Below are 26226 nucleotides of genomic sequence, written 5' to 3' on the forward strand. Positions count from 1 at the left end.
GGGAAGAAGCTAGACACGCCCCTTTCACACTTCACAGCACTCACAATCCCGGAGTAGAGGCCAGTTAATAGGCCAATAATCCTTGCAGGAATCCCGCAGAGACGCAGAAGATCCCAGAGTGTCTCTCGATGCACTGAATCAAACACCTTCTTGAGATCAAAATAGGCTGCAAGCATCCCTTGTTGAAACTCACGTCGGTGCTCCACCAGTACGCAAAATGCTAGGATCCAGTCAATTGTTGACTTACTGGGCATGAACCCAAACTGTTCTGGTCTCAGACGCTTCAGCAGGTGACTGCGGATACGAATCAACAGCAAATGGGCAAGCACCTTGCCTGGTATGATGAGCATTGTTATACCGCGGTAGTTGTTGCAGTCCTGACGGTCCCCTTTCCCCTTCCAGATAGGGACGACGAACCCCTTTTTCCAGTCAGGGGGAATGATACCTGAATGCCATACATCAGTCAAGACAGCAAGCAACCCACGCATCATGGCCTCATCCCCCACTTTGAGCAGCTCTGCACTGATGTTACAGATGCCAGCTGCCTTTCAACTTTGCCACAACCTCTTTGACATCATCAATGGAGGGTGCAGTCTCGTCAATGGGTGGATCAGCATCCAGCATCTGTAATCCTGCAGTTTGAAGCTGTCCACTCCGCGAACAGTTGCCCATCTGCGTCTGATATGAGGTGACCATCTGCTGTTCGGATAGCGCTCACCTGAGATGTAGACTTGGAGCAGAGTTTCTTCAGGGCTTGATAGGCAGGTCAGAGGGCATTAGCATTTAAATGACACTCTATATCCTCAGCGAGACCCCTGACATACCTCTTCTAGTCTCTCCTCAAGAGAGCTCTATTCCTACATGATAGAGCCCTGTACTGGTCGTGGTTACCAGCAAGTCTGGCAGCGTGACTCTCCTCAATACTGTCCAGCGTCTCTACCGAGGCAAAGCCACTACATGATCTTGGGCACTCCCAATGCATTCCTTGGCAGTTTTAAGAGTCTCACATTTGAAGGTATCCCATAGCTCTGCCGGGTCCTTGATGGTGTCAAGTACTCCAAACCGATTGGAGATTGTCACTGCATACTCCTGGGCACATGTCAAGTCCTTCAGTTTCTCAAGATGAAACACAGTGTGGTCACATCTTGGAGGCATTCTGGACTTGACATGCAGCTTGAGTATAGCAACAACAAACCTGTGATTGGTTGCAAAGAACTTGGCACTCCGAAAAACCCTACAGTTCTGGAGGATCCTCCAACAAATACTGACAAGAATATGGTCGAACTCCTTCACTAACCCTCTGGCACTGCCATATCAAGTTCAGCAGTGCAGCGCTGGTCTCTGATACCAAGAACCTGCAATTCTCAACCTTCTGGATCTTGCAAGATTCAGAAGGAAAGAGCTGTTGCCGTTCCTGGTACCAGAGCCATGGGGACCAACACATAACTCATAACCGGCTCTCAGTGCCAGTGACAGCATTAAAGTCGTCCAAGACGATAAGTGCATCACGACAGAGACAATGGTCCAGTACATAGTCGAGTTTGGCGTAGAAAGTCTCCTTCTCTTCAGTTTCACACACTTCGGTAGGAGGATATATTGCAACAACAGACATGAAGTCTAGACTATGCTTCAGCCTTAGTCACATTATACGCTCATCAACAGGGGTAACCTCTACAACAGACGGCTGCAGTCTGCTGGAGACGCCTATGGCTACCCCCTTGACATGGTGACTATTGCTCATGCCAAACCAATAGCAAGTAAAACCCTTGTCTTGCCACTGCCAGGCCTCCTTGTCTCAGAGGGTCCACCCATATCCACCCTCAGCTTACAGAGCTCATCCGATAGAGGAAGCAGTTGTTGATCCTCTGAGAGGCTCGGGACGTTCCAGGAGCCTACACGAAGAACCCTCTGAAGGCTTACCCCAGGAATGGTCTGATGGGCAGGTGCCACGTCTGCAACCCCACCGGTACCTCCAAAGCTGAAAATAGGGCGAGGGGATTCTCCTGTCTCTCTCAGGACACAGGAATTTTGCAAGCTTTCCCCCGCATCCGTTATACGGGTAGGCAAGCCCCTCTAGTGCCTTGGCACCCGAGTGGTTTGCATGGTCGGATCCCCTAGCAAAACTAGATTGGGGTCGTGGCAAGAGGCTTGCCCGCGCCTAGAGTCCGACCTCTACCTCCAACTCTGGTAGCGGATGTGGACTTTTTTACATGGAGGGGTTGCAAGCCCCACCTCAACCAGTTAGGTCAGCCTTGGTCAGGGACACTGATATCCCTGAAGGTAAAAACCCTGGCTGCCCAAGAAAGGACAGAAAGGGAGACAAAGACAGCAGAAACAGAAGGGGACTGAGCTATGGGAGGTAGAAGGCATTCACTCCTCACTTGGATAGAATCCAACCACCACCATCATGATTATGATGCTGTAAATGAAATATCAAGTGAGAGAGAGGGCGGGGTTGGAGAGAGTTCTTTTGCTAAATTGGCAAAAGTATATATCTGGCTAAGGTCTGACGACTGCTAGCATCTCCAACCACGCCAGCTGAGAGGTAAGTGACAGGATATCTATACTATGGTAGTGCCCGCGCTATGGGCATGCGGCAGGAATGCGGGTTCAAGAGCCTCAAATAAGTTGGGATTGTTCGGTCCGGCTGAGGAAGGAGTTTGAATAAAGCATGTCAATTGGCTCTCATCCCGTGTGACCATGATCACTCATGATATTGACATATGCCAAGAATTCTTTATTAAAAAATGTACGGTGAAAATAAAAAGATTAATAAAATATTGCTATATGTAGAAATTGGGCACTTCTTACAAAATAAAATATAAATTTTCCTTTATATGTCACTGAATAAATCAACTCTGTCATGTTACGTCCCGCTCTCCCTTTTTGCGTTCGTAGTGTTGGCTGTAATGAGGGTTGCCACTGATAGCAAGGTTCATCATGTCCCTTTTATAAGCACTTTCCCTGGTACAGAATCATTAATATCGATTTGATTATTCATCGTTAAATTTATTATTCAAATAAGTATGCGCCGATTTCGGTACTATTCACTATCCCCCATCAGAATTGAGTGTAAAACACGTGACGAGACGCCTTCCTCCTCAGGTATCACATATACTATAGTCTATGTCAGTCTCATAGACTCATAATTGTGCATCTTATACGCATCTTTGTCTGATGCGACATGCCATATCGTTAGGAAAATATCTTATACTACAAACTTATTACAGAGTAATAGTTACCAGAATAAATATTTTCCAAAAGTACCGGTGAGTCAGCATTAGGTTTAGCAATCCTGCGTGAACGGTCGACAGGAGGGTGAGTCAGTCACAGGCAGCTGCCCATCCCAGGAGGAAATACAATGATATAATATTTGTGACTATAGTGTCACTAGTCCCATACGTGAACCGAATAGGAGAACTGATCGGGCGAAGCAGCTTACAAGCAGAAGCTCACCCTTCATGCACGCAAACATGTCACTTGTTCATGAAGGAAAGGAAATTACAATTTCCAAACTCCTTTTCTTAATTATTTTCATAAGTATGTACATTGCTATAGGTTATGTACTTACGAAACTGTAGGTAATGTGCGGTAGGCCTTCTTAGATATTAGGGAACACACAATATATAAAGTTCCTTATAAAAAATAAAAGATATTAGTGACATTTTTATCTTTAAAATTTTCTACATGCAAACCGGAACAATCTTTAATTATGAAGGCGCATTCACATTATACACTGCTATATGTATACTGTGTGGTAAACAAGGAGGTTGAATAACAGAAGGCGGCATAACATCACAAAAATGAAGCCAACGCGCTATTGGTCCACTGCCTTTCCCTATACCAATTATAGCCAAAACATTACCAGATAGCCGCCCATTGAAAATACGAGTAGGTACATGGGAACGCCCGAGTTACGCTCCTTATTTTCCGTCTCATGTCCATGTTACGAGGCTGCCTACCATATATGTGACCTAAAAAGAGTTGTAATAGTCGTGGCATACCGTGGAACGAAGATTTAGACGGTAAATCATACATACAAATTAGATAATACAGTTTTCCAGCTTTGGTGGATTTAGGTGAGAGGTGGGAAGCTGTCTTTGGGACAAACGTATAAACAAGGTTACGTACACATGTAAATATACATGTGGATGTAGATGTAGAGATATGCATATACATGTACATTCAAACGAAGGATAAATAAACTGTGTATCAGATGAAAGTTGGGTTGAAGGTTGATTCTTCTTGGTATAGCAATTACGTAACACTCTCTCTCTCAGAGATATACATTACTATATATATATATATATATATATATATATATATATATATATATATATATATATAGAGAGAGAGAGAGAGAGAGAGAGAGAGAGAGAGAGAGAGGATTTGCCCCACCTTAAATTCTGTGTCTCCTGGATCTTCACGCTGCCTTGCCCTCTCCATCTCCTGCCGTAGGGTGGTGACCTTAGGATGTACCACACCCTCGCCACCTCTCTCCTGCACAGCTGCCAGTCGTGCCACCACGTCTGTGTAACACCCTGAAAATATTTAGCGTTGGAGGGACACACACACACACACACACACACACACACACACACACACACACACACACACACACACACACACACACACACACACACACACACACACACACGCGCGCGCGTGCGCGAGCGAGCGATTCACTTTGTTTTTCTTTCTTGAAAAATATGCATTAAGAATAAGTAGAAAGAAAGTATAACTAATCAACTTTTAACTTTACTGTTTTGAACGATTCTACATATTAGAATTATGTCATTACTAGAGTATGGCACACACACACACACACACACACACACACACACATACACATACACATACACATACACATACACATACACGCACACGCACACGCACACACACGCACACACACACACACACACACACACACACACACACACACACACACACACACACACACACACACTCGCAGACGCACACGCACACACACACGAGATTCACTTTTTTTCCTTAAAAATATGCATAAGAGTAAGTAGAAAGAAAGTATAATTCATCAACTATTAACTTTACTGTTTTGAACGATTCTGCATGATACCACTCGTTTTAAAAGTATGTCATTACTAGAGTATGACATCGTTTAAATTCGAGTTTTCAGCTTCCTAAGCAATGTGAGGAGAAAGGGGCTCCGAGAGAACCTTTATCGGGAGCAGGTATTGTTTTTTTTTTATTCTTTCTTTAAGTTGAATTTGTAGATGATAAAAGAAAATTTGTCAAAAGTCATCCATCAAGCAAAAAACATCAAGCAAGTAGTCTGTTTTGGCCACCACAAAGGCGGCTCCGCGCTCTGATTTGAAGTTATCCACGACTACTCCAATGCTTGCTAGACAGTAATCAAGATTAGATTATCAACTCTCAAGAAGGAAGAGTTTATGGTTAAGAGGAATATGACTTTTTAAACCTTAAAATGTAGGACGAGGATAAAGCGTGAAATTAGGAAAGATTTTCGATTTAAGACAAAAAGTTTCCAAGAAGTATCTTAAGATCTCAAAGTACTAATGTCAGTAGAAAGGAGCTTGGAGTTGATCAAAAGTGTGACATAACCGTCCACAAAATACAGCCATATTATATGTAGAGATAATCATGCATTACATATTGACATAGACACCTCACTATCTGATAAAGTCAGGTAGAATGGCGTGTGGTTTTAACATTAACACTGCCATCATAACAGCCAACACCATTACCTCTACGTATGATGGGGATGGCAGCCAGTGTAACCGTTGCGGAAACTAGGGCCAAAGCGTTTCCGTCATTTAAAGATGAAATGATATAATTCATGATAGATGCTATGCCAGAAATGTTATGATTAAAACATTCATTAACAAGCATGAAGTGTGTGTGTGTGTGTGTGTTTCACTGTTTGATCTGCTGCAGTCTCTGACGAGACAGCCAGACGTTACCCTACGGAACGAGCTCAGAGCTCATTATTTCCGATCTTCGGATAGGCCTGAGACCAGGCACACACCACACACCGGGACAACAAGGTCACAACTCCTCGATTTACATCCCTTACCTACTCACTGCTAGGTGAACAGGGGCTACACGTGAAAGGAGACACACCCAAATATCTCCATCCGGCCGGGGAATCGAACCCCGGTCCTCTGGCTTGTGAAGCCAGCGCTCTAACTACTGAGCTACCGGGTGTGTGTGTGTGTGTGTGTGTGTGTGTGTGTGTGTGTGTGTGTGTGTGTGTGTGTGTGTAATTCACCTCGGTCTCCTACTGGTCACCCAGCCAGTCTTCCCATTACGGAGCGAGCTCAGAGCTCATAGACCGATCTTCGGGTAGGACTGAGACCACAACACACCCCACACACCGAGAAAGCGAGGCCACAACCCCTCGAGATACATCCCGTACCTATTTACTGCTAGGTGAACAGGGGCCACACATTAAGAGGCTTGCCCATTTGCCTCGCCGCGCCGGGACTCGAACCCGGCCCTCTCGATAGTAAGTGTGTGTGTGTGTGTGTGTGTGTGTGTGTGTGTGTGTGTGTGTGTGTGCATATATTTCCTTAAATGTAGCTATGAAACAAAAATTGATAAGAAAGACATCAAGGAAGAATAACAATACAGAATTTTCCGAAAAGTACTGTTATATGGAGACGTATATTAAATAATTCATGATAAAAGAATTACGTAAGATAGCTAGAGAAGGAGACAAGATACGCCTAATTCAAGGAGAAAAAGAGAAGAGGGCTTCTTGATGTTATGTCGTAAGCATCTGATTATATGGATGTTCATCAATGATAAGCGTAACAACGACTATTATGTATTATTTGGATTACTTGCAATAAAGACACCAATTACCTCCGTCTATATTGTGCACCGATTGTCTCGAATTACACGTGAACCAAAACATACCCTAGCAAACAATCTAAAGCAGAGTTAATTATTTGAACTTACATATAATCATATGAATGAAAGCAGGCACCTCAAATGAATAAGCATTATCTCTCGAGACTGGTAAGTTGATAAGGTTTCAGCTCTGATCATCATGGGAGTACCGGCTCTTCTGCCCCAACGCGGACAGTGACAAGTTTGACTGCAGATGTTTTAAAGAAAGATAATTTACTATACTTTACCAACTCACCGACGGATATTCAAGTGTTTTTGAGGGATAATTCAAGGTAAGAAGACTGCAAGGTAAAACAAGCAAGAAAAGAGAGAACACAAGAGAATAAGGGAAGCTGCAAAAAATCAGTACGCCTGCACATGGGAGTCACTTTATAGAATATGCCTACCTACATCAACTATCACTTCATATATATATATATATATATATATATATATATATATATATATATATATATATATATATATATATATATATATATATATATATATAGAGAGAGAGAGAGAGAGAGAGAGAGAGAGAGAGAGAGAGAGAGAGAGAGAGAGAGAGAGAGAGAGAGAGAGAGAGAGAAACTGCAATCCCTACATGAATGTACAGTACCTTCCTCTTTCCATCTATCATTCCAACTCCATATATTTGTCTAATCGTCTTTTAAAGCTCCATATTTGAAGCGTACGTAATCCTGTGTGCACCCCGTCTCCAACCTAGCAGACCTAATTAAATATCCACAAGAACATGAAAAGAAATTGCAACGACCTAGAAAGTGCAAGGCAAGGCAGTGTAATTATGGGAAACCTTGCTTACTCATATTATGCTTCAGGTGTAATTGAAACTCCCCAAGTCTATCTGGAGTTTAATCTTCGACACTGATCAATTGACATGTGTAACTCGTTTCTTTGATATTATTTTCTTATAAACACAAGTGGTAAATTTACCAAGATCACATATTCAATTCCTATAATCCTTATGAGCGGGATCCTCGACTTCTTAGGCATCTCTTAGCAGACATCAGCCCTATACCCGTACACAGAGGAACCCATTGGCAGTGTTACAATCTTATTCAGCAAAAATCAAAGCTAAGTAAGGCAACAGGACACCAGCGCCGTTCGAACACTGCCCTCCTTGCCTACATACCCTCGTGACGAGGCGCACTACATATTCATCCACGAAATCTACACGTTTTCTTTACCTTCCTATAATAAGCAGCAACTAGTCTTATTATATTAAAGTATGATAGAAGAGTATTAACATACAACACTAAACTTTAATAATTGTAACTGGCAAAATTTCCACATAGCACCAAATAGAGCGCCAAATTTAAAATGTTTCTGATAGCACTTACCGTAATTCTTTTTTTGGTTCTTTGTGGATATTAATCTAGATCTGCCCAATATTTCACAAATTCAAGCAAATGTTATATCAGCTTTTATTTCTAAGCTCTATGCACTGTATTCTTGATTAAGATCTGTTATAACCATATGTAGGTGGAAATCCATTGTACTGACTGGCTAACAATAAGAAATGGTTGATACACTGTGATAATAAGTGGTGCTCTCATGACTGAATGAAAAATTACGTTCTCCATTACGAAACAGGGAGAAATGAATTTACTATGAATAATGGAAGTGAACGTATCCAAGGATTGCATCTAGATCCAACAAGCCAGAAATAAAGGCCTCCAGGAAACATTTTCTAATGTCGACAGGCCTGGTTTCCTGGCCTCCAAACAAACTTTCACATTTATTAGTTTCCCATCAAGAATGGGAAAATGTGTGTGTGTGTGTGTGTGTGTGTGTGTGTGTGTGTGTGTGTGTGTGTGTGTGTGTGTGTGTGTGTGTGTGTGTGTGTATTTACCTAATTGTATTTACCTAATTGTAACATACGGGAAAAGAGCTATGCTCGTACTGTCCCGTCTCCATATCTACTAATGTCCAGCTTTTTCTTAAAATCATGAATATTCCTTGCGTTGACCACTTCCACGTCTAAACTATTCCATGCTTCCACCCTTCTATGAGGGAAGCTATATTTTTTCACATCTCTCCTATAAGTGGCCATTTTAGTTTTTTCCCATGCCCTCTCGACATTCTTTCATTCCACATACACAGATCTTCCCTATCCATTTTTCCATGCCAATCATCACTCTGTATATTGCTATCAGGTCTCCCCTTTCTCTTCTGTTTTCCAGGGTCGGAAGTTGCATTCTGTTCAGTCTGTCTTCATAAGTCAAATCTCTTAAGTCAGGCACCATTTTTGTTGCAGCCCTCTGTACTTTCTCTAGTTTCCTTATGTGTTTCTTTAAGTTCGGAGCCCACTGTATTGTTGCATATTCAAGCCTTGGTCTTATCATTGCAGTAATTATTTTCTTCATCATTTCTTCATCTAAATATACGAACGCCACTCTTATGTTCCTCAATAAGTTCAATACTTCTCCAATTATTTTGTTTATATGTCTCTCTGGCGATAGGTCATTGGTAATTGTCACCCCAAGGTCTTTTTCTTCATGACTGGTTTTATGTCTTCATTTCCTATCTTGTACATACTCCTGATTCTTCTTTCACTCTTGCCAAACTCTAATTTCTTGCATTTTGTCGTGTTGAACTCCATTTGCCATGTACAGCTCCATTTCCATATTCTGTCCAAGTCTTCCTGGAGTAGTTCGCAATCTTTGTCACATCTCACTTTTCTTAACAATTTTGCATCGTCTGCAAATAGGCTCACATAACTGGACACCCCATCCACCATGTCATTTATGTAGACCGCAAACATTACTGGTGCCAACACTGATCCCTGTGGAACTCCACTCTCCACCAAGCCCCATTCTGATGGTCTGTCCTTAATTATTGTTCTCATTTCTCTTCCTACCAAAAGTCTTCCATCCATTTTAGTAAACTGCCATGCACTCCTCCTACCATTTCAAGTTTCCAGATCAGTCTCCGGTGTGGTACCTTATCAAAGGCCTTTTTTAAATCCAGATATATTCCATCAGCCCAACCATCTCTTTCCTGTATTACATCTATCACCCTCGAATAGTAACATATCAGGTTTGTCGTGCATGAACGCCCTTTTCTAAAACCAAATTGACACTCACAAAGTATGTCATTTTTCTCCAAGAAGTCTGTCCATCTATTCTTCACCACCCTCTCACACATCTTAGCTACCACACTTGTAAGTGACACTGGTCTATAGTTCAATGGGTCTCTCTTGTTACCTGATTTATAAATTGGGACAATGTTAGCTCTTTTCCAGTCTTGGGGCACTACACCTTCCCTTAATGAGGCATCAATTACTTCACAAACTTTTTCTGCCAGTTGCTCCTGCATTCTCTTAAAATCCATCCTGATACCCCATCAGGTCCCACAGCTTTTCTCACTTCTAAACTCCCCATCATATTCTTGATCTCCTCCACAGTTACTTGAAACTCCTTCATAATCCCTTTCTGTTCCATTACCAGTGGTTTGTCAAAAGCAGTCTCCTTTGTGAATACCTTCCGAAAGCATCCATTCATAGCCTCTGCCATTTCCTGGGATCCTCACTGCATACTCCATTTACTTCTAAACTTTCAATACTTTCTCTATTTTTGATGTTGTTGTTCACATGTCTGTAAAAAGCCTTGGTTGGTCTTTACATTTATCAATTATATCCTTTTCTTGTTTCTTTCTTTCTTCTCTTCTAATCAACACATATTCATTTCTTGCTCTTTTGTAACTTTCCCACTGCTTAATCCGTCTTTTCCTTCTCCACCTCTTCCATGCATCCTCTTTTCTTGTTCTAGCCTTTTCACATCTATCGTTAAACCAGTCCTGCTTTCCAACTTCTCTATGTTGTCTTATTGGTACAAATTTTTCTCACCTTCTTTGTATATTTTTATAAATTCCTTCCACTTTTCATTTGCTCCTTAGCACTCTTGAATTTCATCCAATTTGTCTCTTGAAAGAATTTCTTTAGGTTTCCAAAATCTGTCTTGGCATAATTCCATCTTCCCACTTTATATTCTTCATTTCTTCTAGATTTCTCTTCATCTATCACCTTGAACTCCAAAACTGCATGATCACTCTTTGCTAAAGGGCACTCCACCCTCATCTCCTCAATGACCATTGGCTCTGTACTAAAGACCAAGTCCAGTCTTGACGATGCTCCCTCTCCTCCAAACCTAGTATCTTCTTTGACCCACTGAGTTAACACATTTTCCATTGCCAGTGTCAATAGTGTATTTCCCATGTTGTCTCTGATCCTTCCATTGACCAGTCCTCCCAACACACCTCTTTACAATTAAAATCTCCCATCATTATAGTTCGTTCACAGCCACCCAACATTTCTTCCAGACATGTTCCTGTATCACTTATCATTTCTTCATATTCCTGTACTGACCATGCATTTGTCTTAGGTGGTACGTACACCACTATGTAGTGCCTCTTTTTCCTTCATTAGTTTCTGCTCTGATCTTTAGCACTTCTGCCTTTCCCATACCTTCTTTCACTTGATCCACCTTTATATCTTTTTAACCAGCAACATCACTCCTCCTCCCATCTTACCTACTCTATTTCTTTTCCAAACATTATATTTCCTTCTCCAACCATCATCAGGTCTTCTCCTCTCTCAGTTTTGTTTCAGTAAGACCCACAATATCTGGGTTCTTGTCCCTCAAGTAATCGTTGAGTTCTAAAATCCCCGATATCACTCCATTTATGTTGGAATACATTACATTCCGCTCATACGTAAGTTTCTTTAGTCCTTTCTTACTGTACTTTTCTGGGTTATGAACCACTTCCTCAGTCTCATATCCAAGATTCTCCAGAAAAACTCTTTCTTCTCCTCTTCTGTCCTCTCTTCATTTTTTTTCAAAGTGTGTGTGTGTGTGTGTGTGTGTGTGTGTGTGTGTGTGTGTGTGTGTGTGTGTGTGTGTGTGTGTGTGTGTGTGTGTGTGTGTGTGTGTGTGTGTGTGTGTGTGTGTGTATTTACCTAGTTGTATTTACCTAGTTGTATTGTACAGGGTTCGAGCGGGGATCATAGTGTCCTGACTCCATATCTCCACTTATATAATTTTTCTTTAAAACACATTATGTGCTGTAACAACTTCATCACTCAATACAATCCATTTTTCCACCGTTCTATGTGGAAAACTGTATTTTCCAATATCCTTCACACACTGCCTCTTCCTGATCTTTGCATGTCCTCTTGTCCTTCCAGCTTCATCTGCCACCAGCATCAGGTCTTGCTTGTCTATCCTTTCAATGCCATTAAATATTTAACATTCTTATTAGGTCCCTTCTTTCTCCCCTATCTTGTAAGGTTGGCAGTCCCATTTCCTTCAGCCTTTCTTCATATGTTAGGTCTTTTATTTCCGGCACCATATTTGTAGCTATCTTCTGGATCCCTTCTAATTTTCTTATATCCTTTTTCGAGCTTGGCGACCACACCACTGCTGCATATTCCAACTGTGGATGTATCATACTCGTAATCATTTTTTTCACCATATCCTTGTTCAGGTAGCGAAATGCCACTTTAATATTAGCCAACATTTTATACGTTGTTCCAAATATTTTATTTATGTATTTTTTGTGGCTCAGTGTTTCTTGTATAACCCCCTCCCAGATCTTTTTCTTCTTTATTATTCATTATTTATTCCTCTCCCATCAAATAGTTCCATACTGGTCTTTTCTTACTCTTTCCTAATTCCATTACATGGCATTTCTTGGCATTGAATTCTAACTTCCATTTCTTACGCCACTCATAAATTTTGTCTATATCTTCCTGTAGTAGCAGTCTTCTCGGGTCTTAATTATTTTTAAAAATTTTGCATCATCAGCAAATAAATCTATATAGCTGGTCACTGCACACTGTACGTCGTTTACATATACCTGGAACATAATGGGGGCTAACACTGACCCCTGCGGCACTCCACTTGATACTTTACTCCAGGATGAGTATGTATCCCTGATCACAGTTCTCATCTCTCTGTCAATTTCTGGTGTTCCGTGAGCAACCATGACGTCCTCGCTGCAACCCTAGGGTGACGTAAGAATCCTTGCAGCAGTTCATGGTCAATCTACGCGCTTTGCAGCGATCAGTTGTCCTCCACTGCGCCTCCTTTGAGCGTATTTCAGGCGACGTTGCAGTCCACTGAGCTTCCTTTGTACGCTCCTCAGACCTCCCGAACGTTGCTTTGGCGATCAAGACGACAGCTGAAGCATACCCTTTGGCGTTCTGTCAAAAGAGGAGAATCTGGTGACAGCCATCATTTGCATCTCGCACCTGCTTATAGAGAGGGTCACGCCGCTACCATGAACAACGAAGTCCTGTGCCATGCTGTTCTCCTGTTATGCCACCATGCCATTCTCTTACATCAGATTGCCAAGGCTGCCATTATTGGAAGGATGCAGATCGCCGAAAGAAGAAAGAAATAGTGGTGCGTCCGCCTATGCCTCATACAACAAAGAAGATTAAAATTAGGTAACTACACTCAACTCATGCAAGAATTAAGGCTGGAAGAAAAATCATTCTACAACTATCTGCAAATGAAGCCTGCAGTGTTTGACAAATTATTACAACAGGTTGGGCCCAGAATCACGAAAACAAATACCAATTTTTAGATTAAGTCTGGAACTAGGTTTTAGGTTGGCATTGATCCCTTATATATCTTGCAACTGGAGATAAGCACTCTACCCTCCAGTATCGGTATCGAGTAGCGTGTAACACTATCAGCAAGTTTGTTCTAGAAGTCTGTTGAGCAATCAAAGAAATATACAAGCATTAAGTTATGGCCTATCCTGAGGTTGCACATTGGTCTCACAAGGGTGGTGGTAGTCCTTGTACTTGCGTACTACAGGCAGCGTAGTGGTCGCCCAGAGGAGGCACAAGAGACGCCAATAAAAAAAAATTAAAAAATGACGAACAAATTGTCTCTTCTTCACGATCTTACCAGTTATTGTACGCCCTTTGAAACTCCTTTGTTCGCCACTCATGCCTCCCTATCGCGACCCAGTTTGATGGCGACTGCAAAGTTTTCAGCATGTTGAAAATGGTAGCCAAATTATGGTACTCTTCGCTTCCTATCCACTACTCTACTGCCTTCAGGAAGATATTCCTGCCTCCTCCTGACGACCACCGGCGACCAAGCCAACTTCACGTGCACGAAAGGATCACACAACAGTCAGCACTCCAGTGGAACAGGGGAGTTAAGGGATGCATGGCTACAAAGGTGGCTTAAATTTCATGGCTGGGAGAGGCTATGGTGGTCTTAGACATTAATCATAGCTCCGCAGCTGCAGCTATGAGGTTGCTGGATGTGGATGCCCAGCCTTAATGTAATGCCCAAGCAGATCGCTTCGTTGGACAAGAGGAGGACAAGGCATTCATTCATTGGGATGGTTGAAAGCCAAGTCCACACTGTGCAGCGCAGAGGCAGCAAGGAGATGCTTTCTGTCGAATTGGCTGGCGTGCGCTAGCAGGTTGTCAAGGTGGTGGTACTTGGATGCTGCCTCGTCTAGAGTCTATTAAGTGAAAGGATGATAAGGGTTGAGGACAGGATATTGTTTGCCAGTAAATGTCTCCATGGCAGAAGTCAAGCAAAATAGTCTGTTGTCATTGGGGCTGTGGTTGTTGGTACAGACATGCTATGCAATTCTTCCATAGAGGTGATATAGGCAGACAGCGTCACGTCCGTCAGGTGTCTGACTCCTGAAGCAGAGGTAAGGAAGCCTGTGTCCAGGAGACGTCAGTGAGGTGCACATTGTAGCATTGCGATGTTGCTTATCGTACTTTTTTTTATGTAGGGAAGAGGGCCAGCCAAGGGCAAAAAAAAAAAGAAAGATTAAAGAAAAATGCCCACTTGAGTGCTGGCTCTCTAAAAAGTGGAAAAGCGTCAGTCAAAATTAGGGAGCAAATGTCTCGATACCTCCCTCTTAAAAGAAGACAAGTCGTAGGAAGTCGAAAATACAGATGCAGGGAGGGAGTTCTAGAGTTTACCAGTGAAATATATGAATGATTGAGAGTACTGGTTAACTCTTGCATTACAGAGTTGGACAGAACAGAAATGAGAGGAAGAAGAAAGCCTTGTGCAGCGAGGCCGCAGGAGGAGGGGAGACATGCAGTTAGCAAGATCAGTAGAACAGTTAGCATGAAAATAGTGATAAAAGATAGAAAGAGATGCAACATTTCGGCAGTGAGAAAGAGGCTGGAGAAAGTTAGTCGGAGGAGGAGAGTTGATGAGACGAAAAGCTTTTGATTCCACCCTATATAGTAAAACTATATAGGGTGACTGGAACCCCCCCCCAAACAAACTTGTTCATCAATGATTCTCAAAGAATCTTCAGCAGCATAGACAGGTGCAGGTCTCAGCAAGTATGTTGTTCTGGGAGCTGCTGCATACCTGGATAGGAAAAAGAGACCATCAAGGCTTCCAATTTCCTATCTGTTAGTATCTTGGTGATCTCAATGTTGGCAATGACCTTTTTTTTTTGTAACCGTGGGGTTGTATGCGGGTGTGGCATGAAGAAGTGTCCCACTATGACGAGACGGGAAGTAAAGACCTGCCCTGCCAGATGCACGAATCATTCGCTCCACGGAGCGACGTGGACGCTTTAGTTGCGCCCAACACCCACACCAAAAACGCGAACACCAACACCACCATCACCAACACCAACACCAACAACAATAATGATGATAATAATAATAATAATAATAATAATAATAATAATAATAATAATAATAATAATAATAATAATAATAATAATAATAATAATAATAATAATAATAATAATAATAATAATAATAATAATAATAATGATATTAATAATAATAATAATGATATTAATAATAATAATAATGATAATAATAATAACTGTAGTAGTAGTAGTAGTAGTAGTAGTAACGATAGATAATAAAGAGCATAGCAGCAACACCAAGGTGAGCAATACTGATAATAACATTTAAAAGAATCAACTATACTAAACCCTTTATCATTCATGCTAATATCAATTCTACATACCTAACTCTTAATAACATTTCCATCATTAACGTTGCCTTTATAATAATAATAATAATAATAATAATAATAATAATAATAATAATAATAATAATAATAATATAATAATAATAAATACTTTGTTTGGTCAATTTGTAATGATACATACAAATTGAAACTCTTTGTGGATCCAGATCATTCAAAGTTACAGTTACAACCCACATACAGTACAACACACAATAAAATATCTGTGACAAGGCAAGGTCCAAGACTAAAACTATATACACTACACTATTTTAAAAACACCATGCTGTAAATTTATCATGCATCAGAATCGAAATCACAATGGAAGCAATAACTTTACCTTTTTGCATGGACATAATTATACAATTTAATGCTAACTGGTACAAATGAATTTTTATATCTAGATGTTTTCTGTGAAGACAAACCCAATCTTTTTCCAGATCTTAAGAACACGTAGTTATCATTGAGAGGATGGGTATTGTCGTTCATTATTTTCCTAGTTGTACACAATACATTTCTAGAATATAGGTCATCTAGTGTTGTTACCTTTACACCCAATTTATCAACAATTCTCACAACCTTTTTGAGTTTCTTCTTTTTTACAGTGAAGCACCCATACAGCGTTGTTAAACCAAAACATAGAGTTGACTCAATAACAGACTTATAGAACATAGCAAGAATAGTATTTTCAAATTTTAGATTTCTTAAAATTCTTAGAAAGTTAATTCTCTGCATACATTTGCCATACACCTTCTTTGTGTTTACATCACCAGTTATTTTATCATCAATTTGCACCCCTAAATATTCATAATCGTGTACAATTTCTACCTGTTCCTCTTTAATTACAAGATTTTGAGTACACCTCTCCCTCTTACGAAAATCAATTAACATTTCCTTTGTCTTTTTTACATTTAAATTCAAATAATTATCATCACACCATTTAACGTTTTGCTGCTGCTTTATTCTTAATGTAAGCAAATATAATTCCTAATTAAGTAAAAAAAAAAAAAAAATGACGCTATAAAGCAGCCAGCTGCTGTTTGTCACCAGCACTGGTTATTTGACAAGTGGTAGCAAATGCACCGTAGTCATACACCTCACCGAGCACAGCGGTCAGAGTAGAGACCAGCAAGGATATGAACGCCCGTCACGGTCGGCGACCACTTTATAAATTACTTCTTTTACTACTAAGAGATCCTCATACATATATTTTAGTAAATTTCGACTGCCAGAGACGTATACTTTCTCAAAATAGGTATACTGAATGATATACTAAACTATGTTAAGTTTTTGGGAAAATCATGATTGTCGGAGCGTTTTCCCCATTGGAATTGTACTGGATGAGGAGATCCTCTCCCTGCAGGCTCGGCGTGCGTTCTGCCGGCGTGCGGTACGATATCTTGGGAACTAACCCATTTCGTCATGGTGGGACACTTCTTCATGCCACACGGGCACCCATGATGATGAGGTGTGAGAGGAGTGTAGAGTGGGCGAGTCTAAGGAATTTCTCGTAGCGGAAGGTGTTGTGTGCATCGATGCTAATGTGAGAAATGCCGTTGGAGAGGAGAGCTGCACTGATGACGGTACGTGTGACGTTGTTGTCTGTTAGCACTCTCTTTCCTCCGTTGGTTAATCTAGATCCATCATCGACATTGAGGTGGGTCATCTAACTTACAAGGGTTGATTTCGAGACAAATTCTCAAAGGGATGGGAAGAGACTGTTTATGTCAGCTGCGACTGTTTCTATGGGGCCACCGAGGGTGCTATCATCCACGTGAGAGGAAGAAGAAAGCCTTGTGCGGTCTCGCTGCGCAAGGCATTTTTCTTCCTCTCACCCCTATCATGTCCAACTCTCAAATGCAAGAGTTAACCAGTACTCTCAAATCATTCATACCTTTCTCTGGTAAACTCTGGAACTCCTTGCCTGCTTCTGTATTTCTGTCTCCCTACGACTTGACTTCTTTTAAGAGACATTTGTCCCAGACTTTTGGTTAATTCTATTAATCTTTAAGGGAACTGACAATCAAGTGAGCCTTTTTTTTTTTTATTTCTTGTTGCCTTTGGCCCCTTCCCCTCTTGTATAAAAAAAGGTATCATAGATTGAGGAGGAGAGTCAAAGGTCTGTATGACAGGGTTCACTGCAAGGACGAATAAAATCGGATCGAGAGGGACGTCTTGTTGCACGGCACGGCATGACTAGAGACAATTCGGACCAAAATTGAGAGATGAAGACAGGAAGTAGGCTTGTGGCACCAGTGGCGCAGTGGCAGGGAAGCGTTGGATAATTTCGCGGAGAATTTTTGATAGCTGACGATGTTGAAGGTGTTGGTGAGGTCCAGCTTGTTGATGGTCGTGCTGGGGGTTCCACCATGTACGTCAGTGTAGTTGTGCACATATAGCGTGCACAGCCGCCTCAAAGCCCATCCACGCTCCGGCACCCAATTGAACTGGTTGAAGTTCAGGAGACAAGGCGGAGATGTGTTTGAACGCTAGTCTTCAGTAAATGAACTGCACATCACTGTCCTTCTTCTTCATGGCGGTGAGAATGGTACCTACTGGAAAGAATACTTCCCTCGCGTGCTCAGACATGATCCTGGCGATGAAGTAATTAGTCTAGGTCAGGAAATAGATACCGGGAAAGTGTCATCCAGGATGACAGGGTGATGTTTCGTGTGGAGGGCATTAACGACCTCTTGGCTAGGAGCAATGCATCTGAAGTCGTTAGGAGTCGTAGAGTGACACGAATATTTCCATCGGCGCATTTCCTACAGACTCTTCTGGAGAGCCTGTCTTCGCCTGTCTCCGATGTTGCCTCGGCGTTGGGACGAAAGTCGACTGTCAGGGGAAACAGCAGGTCTGCTATCTTGGCAAGGGGGCTTAAGTATGGAAAGAAGAGGAGGTACCACCATGCGAGGGGAAAACACTGCTCAAAGGCGTCCGTGATGGTACTGGTCAAGCCTGAGGTGATGCGATGGCGGTAGGGAAGTACACCGAAGTAGGTATATCGAAATACCGGTATTTCAGCTTCGGTGTTTTCGGTATTACCAGCATCAGAACTATTTCGGTATACCGTTGTACCGGTATTTTCTCTTCGATATGCCGCTGTACCGGTTGTTTCCCGATATTTTCTTTTGGTATTATTATTTTTGGAGCAGGGCAATGTCCTAATATACACGTCCAGCCTGCTCTCCTCGTTTTCCGGCTCTCCCTTTGCAGTTCCACCCAGCTAATTTGACGTCACATACATAAAACCACGCCATTTGTCAACAAGGGAGAGAGAAAAGAGAGATAATAAATGGAAGAAGTGGAATTAAAACAGGAGACAGAAAAAAATGGTTAACTAATGGAGGATATGAAAATAAAACAGTATAGAGAGGAATAGAACAAGAGACAAAGAAAATGGATAACGAATTGAGGAATAGGAAGAAATGGGAATGAAAACAATAATGAATAAAGAAATAGGAGGAAATGATAATAAAACAGCGGATAGAAAGGAAAATGGATAATGGAAAAAGGAAGAGGATTCCCTGTTCTCTATTCCCTTATGTGCTATCATCTTCATTAACATTTCCTATTCCCTTATCCGTTACCGTCTTCCTTTGTCCGTAATCTATTTTTCTTTCTATCCGCTGTTTTATCATAATTTCCTCCTATTTCCTTATTCATTAAATTTTCATTCCCAATTCCTCCTATTCCTGTATTCCTTATCATTTATCTTTCTATCTCTTGTGTTATTCCTTTGTTACTCCTTTCTATGCTGTTTTATTTCCACTTCCATTTATTATCTACTTTTCATTCTATTTCCTGTTTTAATCCAACTTTTTCCATTTATTATCTATTCTCTCTCTCTCTCTCTCTCTCTCTCTCTCTCTCTCTCTCTCTCTCTCTCTCTCTCTCCTTGTTGACCAGTGTATGTGACGTCAGATCAGCTGGGTGGAGGCGTCGAGCTGCGAAAGGAGTACAAAGGAACTGACTTCTGACTTCAATATTAGCTACTAGTGGATGAAACGTGGGACACAAAGCACCTCCTATCAGGGAAACTCGAGAAAGAGGCTCACCTTGTGCTCGTGAAAACATGTCCCTAGCGAGTACAGGTCATTTCGCTCCCCACATACTAATTTGCCACATTTCGCCCACAAGTCAATTCGCAAACATTAAACAGTTAATTCGCCCACACTATGTAGTCATTTTGCCCACAATATGAAGTCATTTCTTCCACACTATGAAGTCATTTCGCCTACAAAGCATAATACGTTAATTTCACGAACTTGGATAAACAGCTCCACATGGCCACCTTCAAACTGGAGTGTTTTTAACCAGTCCGTTGACACCAATAACAACATCGAAGGATTTTTCTTTTTCTATGCCAGAGGGGAAGGCTGGTCAAGGGTAACAAAAAAAAAAAAAAAAAGCCCACTTAGTTATCACTCCCCTTGCAGCTCTGGGAGAGTGTGTGAATGAATCTCTGTCTGTCTGTCTGTCTGTCTGTCTGTCTGTGAAGACACCACAAGGGAAAGATGGCATTGATTTGTCATAAAGAGAGAGAGAGAGAGAGAGAGAGAGAGAGAGAGAGAGAGAGAGAGAGAGAGAGACAGACAGACAGACAGACAGACAGACAGACAGACAGACAGACAGACAGACAGACAGACAGACAGACAGACAGACAGACAGAGAGAGAGAGAGAGAGAGAGAGAGAGAGAGGGACGTGTCGGGGCAGGGAGATGCTCGAGGGTGTAATCTCCCTCTCTCTTTCTCTCTCACTGCCAAGACATACCGGCAGAGAGGGGTCACACCGCCACGGGATGTTCATGTACAATCACAATAGGACACCTGCGTCTCAAGAAACTTTACAAGCATATCTATTTAAGTAACATCTATAAGGATACATCATTCAGTATATATTTACTTTCATAAACGCATTATCTGGAAAAAAGTAAATAGAAAGCAATCTATAAGTATATTGTTTCCAAAAATATACGAATGGAAGTCTTCCCCCATCCCGCCCCGTCACCAAATGTCTTTGACACACCCGTGGAGATGGGGGAGATATAGTAATTAATGTCACAAACGACCAAGGGATGGGGAGAGAGGCAGGAAGAAGGGGGAATTTAATAATACTGCTGAGAAACACTTGGTGCGGGTGAAGTGAGGTGCGAGCTGTCACCTGAGAGAAGTGACATGCCTCTGAGATACGGGTACTTACTATACTACTACTACTACTACTACTACTACTACTACTATTATTATTATTATTATTATTATTATTAGTAGTAGTAGTAGTAGTAGTAGTAATAGCAGTAGTACTGAAGTAGTGATAGTAGTAGTTATATTACATTGATACAAATATGGATATAACTATATATAACTAAAGAGTTTTTTGTAATTCTTGGATAAATATATATAACCTAACTATCTCAAGCCGCTCTTAGAACCACACAAACATTATAACAATGAATAATAATAATGATAATGATGATAATGATAATAATAATAATAATAATAATAATAATAATAATAATAATAGTAATAATAATGATAATAATAATAATAATAAAATAACAGACTATAGTTTGGCAACTCAAGATAAAACAACACTTAAAACATGTAAATAAACCGGCTAAGAATGCTATCTAACTGCTTCGGATTTCTTCGCTCTCTGATCTTTGTGTGTATACCATGTGGATTTCTGCTCCGTATGACTTTGCATTTCTGAACGTTAAATTGTATTTGGTATAAAGGTGGCATCACACGGCAAATTTCTTCCAACATTCTGCCTGTTTTTGCGGCCGCTGGGTAAACTAAGCAGCAATTGACGCCATGTAGCTCGTTTTCTGCTGTCGGGAACAATGGAACATTGCTGTGTTGGACTTGTTGAGAGTAATTGAAATCAAATGGCCGTTGTATTACAAGCTATATGTACTTAGAAAAAAATATATTGTCATACTATACGAGTACTTATAAAAAACGAAGTAAATGTGCCAGTGTCCTTGCGATTTAATTGTGTGGTGTGTGAAATTATTTAAGGCGCTTATTTGACAATGCAGCTGGTAGAATACACTGCGATGTGTAGAATAATTTACGGCGCTTATTTGAAATATACAGTTGGCGAGATCAACAATGTGACATGTGGAGTTCCGCGTTAAAGTTTTGCTTCAGTGTGAAAGCTTGTCACAAATTAATTGAGCTGTAGTGGATCCAGACTGTTACTTGGTTGGTACTCGTGGTGCTGACTGTCGGACTTACTAGCAGTGTGCCATCTCAATCCAGGAGTGAGTAATCATGGCCAGCAGGGCACTCACGGGCTGTAGAGACTCAATCACACGGGCTATACTAGTTGCCAAGCGGAGCAAAATACTTATTATGTCGTCCTTGTTCCATCATCAAAGATAAAACCGTTAAAAATATAGTCGTATATAATGACATCTATTTCTTTTTAATAATCAAAGTAAAGTGAGCTGCGTTGTTAGAATGACGAGGCCCAGTCTCTGTATGACAAAATTTCCAGTCGCTGATTTTAACAGGAAAACCGGTCAGGATGCTGGAGAAATTCGTCCTGTGTGATACCGTTTTTGGCATACTGCTAAGCAGTATCACGTGCTAGTTGCAATTAATTAAAGAGAGGAAGGAGAACATCTTGGCAGTGAGCCATTTAAGAAGGCAGTGTTGACAGACATGATGTATGACGGTATAGGTATAATGCAAACTGACATTCTCCTATCACTTCCTCAGATGGAGCTAGGCCAAAATACCACTCTAGGGATGAACCTGGAAACCTCTATGTTTGAGAACGTCACTGTTATCGAAGTGGCACAATGGCGTGTAGTTCTGGACCTGGTTAACACCATCATCATGACCTCCAACACCATCAACCTCATGCTGGGGATGGGCGCCGCTATATCCGTTACGGAGGTAAGGTGATGGCCTAGTGGCTCGATCAGTCACCCAGAGGGTGATCAAATCGGTAATTTGTGTTGGATGTCTAGTCAAGTTTTCGTTAAGGTAAACATAGTCATTGACTCGAGTATTAGATTCCTGGTGCATGACAATATTGCTTTCTTCAAGAGTGTGGTGTTCCTCGAGAGGAAGTCATAGCTGCAACTCAAGTAGAGCTACTCTTTTCCAGCTGTGGATGCACACGAAGCGGCCAATTGGGGCGGTGATCGGCATGTTGGGACAGTTTGCAGTACTACCTGCCATCGGTTTCTGCCTCTGTCTGTTATTCAAGTTGCAGCCGTATGAGGCACTGGGAGTCCTTATCATTTCCTGTTGCCCTGGTGGATCCTTCTCTAATTTCTTTACCTTTTGGGTTGACGGCGATCTGGCACTCAGGTGAGTTGCAATAATTTGACCATTCGCAGTCAAAAGTGCCTCTGTCTCTGTTGCTCCTCCCTTCAGCAATCCGTTTCATGAGTAAGGCAGTATATCATATGTGAGTCACTGGCCACTTAAACAACTCCATGGGTGCAGCTATTCTTTTTACTGTTACAGCATTATGATGACAGTGTGCTCGTCTGTGCTCGCCTTTGGAGGGATGCCCTTCAACCTTTGGCTGTATGGCAGTTACTGGCAAGGAGACAACTCGTTCGTCATTCCCTTCACAAACATCATGATATCTCTCGTTTTCATCACTACACCGGTCATTGTGGGCATGACAGTGAGGTACTTCCACAAGCGGGCAGCGGAAATCACCACTCGGGTAGGTATACCGCCTGCTGTAGGTCAGAATTTAGGATTTCTCAGAGGAAGCCTCACTCAGGCTGATCCTGCAGTACATAGGTGTAAACTATGAAGTGTATCACATACTTAGTCCAGGTAAGTGGTCACTTCTAAAGCTCGTGATTGTCTTCAATGGAATACAAGGACTTCTCTTTTAGTACACGGAATGAAGGAATTGGAGCGACCTGCCATGATCCTACGTATCCAGATAGTACTTAGCTTGGTTCTCTCCAAACCACAATCAGTGTCTTATCTTTGACAGGTGTCGAGTTTGATTGGGTGGATTGGTGTGGTCGCTGGCATCGTCATCTGGATCATCTTATACTGGAGAGTCTTTGTGATGGCTAGCCCACTGCTCTATGTAACCGCAGTACTTCTTCCGTCTATTGGATTCATATTCGCTTTCCTCTTGGCCAAATTGACTTGTCGGGTAAGGAATCCACACCACAGTGGAGCTTGCCTTGTATACATAGACCGCCACTTCAGTAGTACACTTTTATATAGCTCAGTGCTCAGTATATATTGCATATTGTCTGGTAAATTCAGAAGAGAGATAATAGAATGACTTGTTATTGAATAAGTTTTCTCTCTCTCTCTCTCTCTCTCTCTCTCTCTCTCTCTCTCTCTCTCTCTCTCTCTCTCTCTCTCTCTCTCTCTCTCTCCGTTGGCTTTTCGGTTTCAAATATCTTATAGCTCTGGCGTGGATGCACGTCTCTTTTCTTTCACTGGATCATGGTTTTATTATATAACATGTCTGTTTCAGAACAACAAGATTGCACGCACTGTTGGCATAGAGACCAGCTCTCAAAATATGCCTGTTGCAATGAGCATCATCCTTCTCTCTTTTACAGATATTGAGGTAAACAAACTACCATTAGTTGCACATTTCAGACACACAGCTTGACCCTCGTTGTAAACATTGTTATATCTAATATCTCTCTCTCTCTCTCTCTCTCTCTCACACACACATACACAGCTTGACTGACCTTCATTGTAAATATTGTCATATCTAATCTCTCTCTCTCTCTCTCTCTCTCTCTCTCTCTCTCTCTCTCTCTCTCTCTCTCTCTCTCTCTCTCTCTCTCTCTCTCTCTCTCTCTCTCTCTCTCTCTCTCTCTCTCTCTCTCTCTCTCTCTCTCACCAGCTGAAGGGTCAACTTGTACTGTTCCCCACACTGTACGGTGTCTTCTTGACCTCTGAAGCCATGTTGGGTATCTCTGCCTACCAGATATACAAGAAATTCTCCAAGAACGCCGAAGACTACCCAACAATGCATACAGCCCGGTTGGAACCTGCCACACCCGCCGAAAAAGAAACTTTTAAGATATGAAATGGATAGCGGATCAAAGATAGCAGCAGAGTAACTCTTTACCTGCTGAATCGTGTTCATGTTGGGATATATGAATTGAGAGATTTTATAGTCAGTGTGCTTCTTTCTCTCTGATAAATATTCCTGTTACTTTTTGTTAATGTAAATTAGAGAGAGAGAGAGAGAGAGAGAGAGAGAGAGAGAGAGAGAGAGAGAGAGAGAGAGAGAGAGAGAGAGAGAGAGAGAGAGAGAGAGAGAGAGAGAGAGAGAGAGAGAGAGAGAGAGAGAGAGAGAGAGACCTTGCTGTTTTGCATTATAGTGCCTGATTGCTGCTATCAGTACCCATGAGGACACTCACTTTGATGTTACAGCCGAGGAAGATCACATGAACTATCGCGCGATCTGCCTTATAAATTACTTCATGGACATACCATCAAGATTTGGTGCGCCTATCTACTGTAAATCCACCGAGTCACACGTTTCATTAATTAATATTATTCTCTCTCTCTCTCTCTCTCTCTCTCTCTCTCTCTCTCTCTCTCTCTCTCTCTCTCTCTCTCTCTCTCTCTCTCTATATATATATATATATATATATATATATATATATATATATATATATATATATATCATCCTTGTCATATACACTATCAGTATTCACAGTAAAAACACAAAAGTTCCAAAGTTGGGATTTCAAACTTCAGAAAGCGGAATTTTTCTGGCTGATCAGTCAATGTTAGATTTACTAAAAGATAATAAATGGATAAATAAATAAATAAATAAATAGTAATGAAAGAGCCAAAGGTATGGCAACACTGTATGGCATAGTGCGTGGATGTTTGTTTAGTGGCGTTGGTTTGAATTTGTGACTGTACACAACCTACTCCTACGCTTGCTTATACTTCAATACTGCTTCCATAGATAATTTGTACTCCCTTACATCCCCCCTGCATGTATCACGGCGATATTATTGATACATGTTAGCCTAAAATAGTCTTTTCATATCCGCCTCCTCCCCTCCCTCCCTCTCCCACAAACGTACTTCTCAGCTTCATAATTTTTGCTCATCTCTTCCCCCCTACGCTTATTTATGCATCCGTTCATACATAGATTATGCACTAATAAAATTATCCTGAATCCCTGTGCGTTTAGAAATATTCCTCTAGTTAGTAAAAAAGAAAAAAAAAATCACTTTCCACCCGCGGCCTCCGTCACCAAACGTCGGTAGGAATCTTACAATTCTTTTTCTTGTTTCTCTTCACTCACGCCCATACAACGCCAACAGGTAGATTGTTCACTATTATATAT

The 26226-nt window shown here is 41.4% G+C and overlaps 2 protein-coding genes across 3 annotated transcripts in view; one reads left to right on the forward strand and one right to left on the reverse strand.

The window, feature by feature from the left end:
- Positions 1-26226, reverse strand: part of LOC123508482 — a 124026-nt gene that overhangs the window by 62164 nt on the left and 35636 nt on the right. Inside the window, exon 7 of the mRNA XM_045262243.1 lies at positions 4399-4529. Coding sequence (XP_045118178.1) covers positions 4399-4529 — 131 coding nt within the window. The remainder of the gene's footprint in view (positions 1-4398; positions 4530-26226) is intronic.
- Positions 7047-26057, forward strand: LOC123508079 (solute carrier family 10 member 6-like). Of its 2 annotated transcripts, none has more exons than XM_045261509.1 (7): positions 7047-7184; positions 22626-22805; positions 23020-23225; positions 23385-23592; positions 23875-24042; positions 24376-24471; positions 24757-26057. In XM_045261509.1, the coding sequence occupies exons 2-7, from the start codon at positions 22626-22628 to the stop codon at positions 24940-24942; spliced, it is 1044 nt and encodes a 347-aa protein (XP_045117444.1). In that variant the 5' UTR covers positions 7047-7184; the 3' UTR covers positions 24943-26057. The 2 variants fall into 2 exon arrangements, with proteins under 2 accessions (XP_045117444.1, XP_045117446.1); XM_045261511.1 differs by lacking the exon at positions 7047-7184 and adding an exon at positions 7237-7257.

This window comes from Portunus trituberculatus, chromosome 24 (assembly GCF_017591435.1).
Source record: "Portunus trituberculatus isolate SZX2019 chromosome 24, ASM1759143v1, whole genome shotgun sequence".
NCBI classification, from domain to species: domain Eukaryota; kingdom Metazoa; phylum Arthropoda; class Malacostraca; order Decapoda; family Portunidae; genus Portunus; species Portunus trituberculatus.

Excerpts from the sequence above, each read along its gene's own strand:
- LOC123508079 (XM_045261509.1), top strand. The coding sequence starts at position 22,626 with ATGGAGCTAGGCCAAAATACCACTCTAGGGATGAACCTGGAAACCTCT. Across the intron at positions 23,593-23,874 it reads CAGCGGAAATCACCACTCGG|GTGTCGAGTTTGATTGGGTG; the intron begins GTAGGTATACCG and ends TATCTTTGACAG. Across the intron at positions 24,472-24,756 it reads TCTCTTTTACAGATATTGAG|CTGAAGGGTCAACTTGTACT; the intron begins GTAAACAAACTA and ends CTCTCTCACCAG.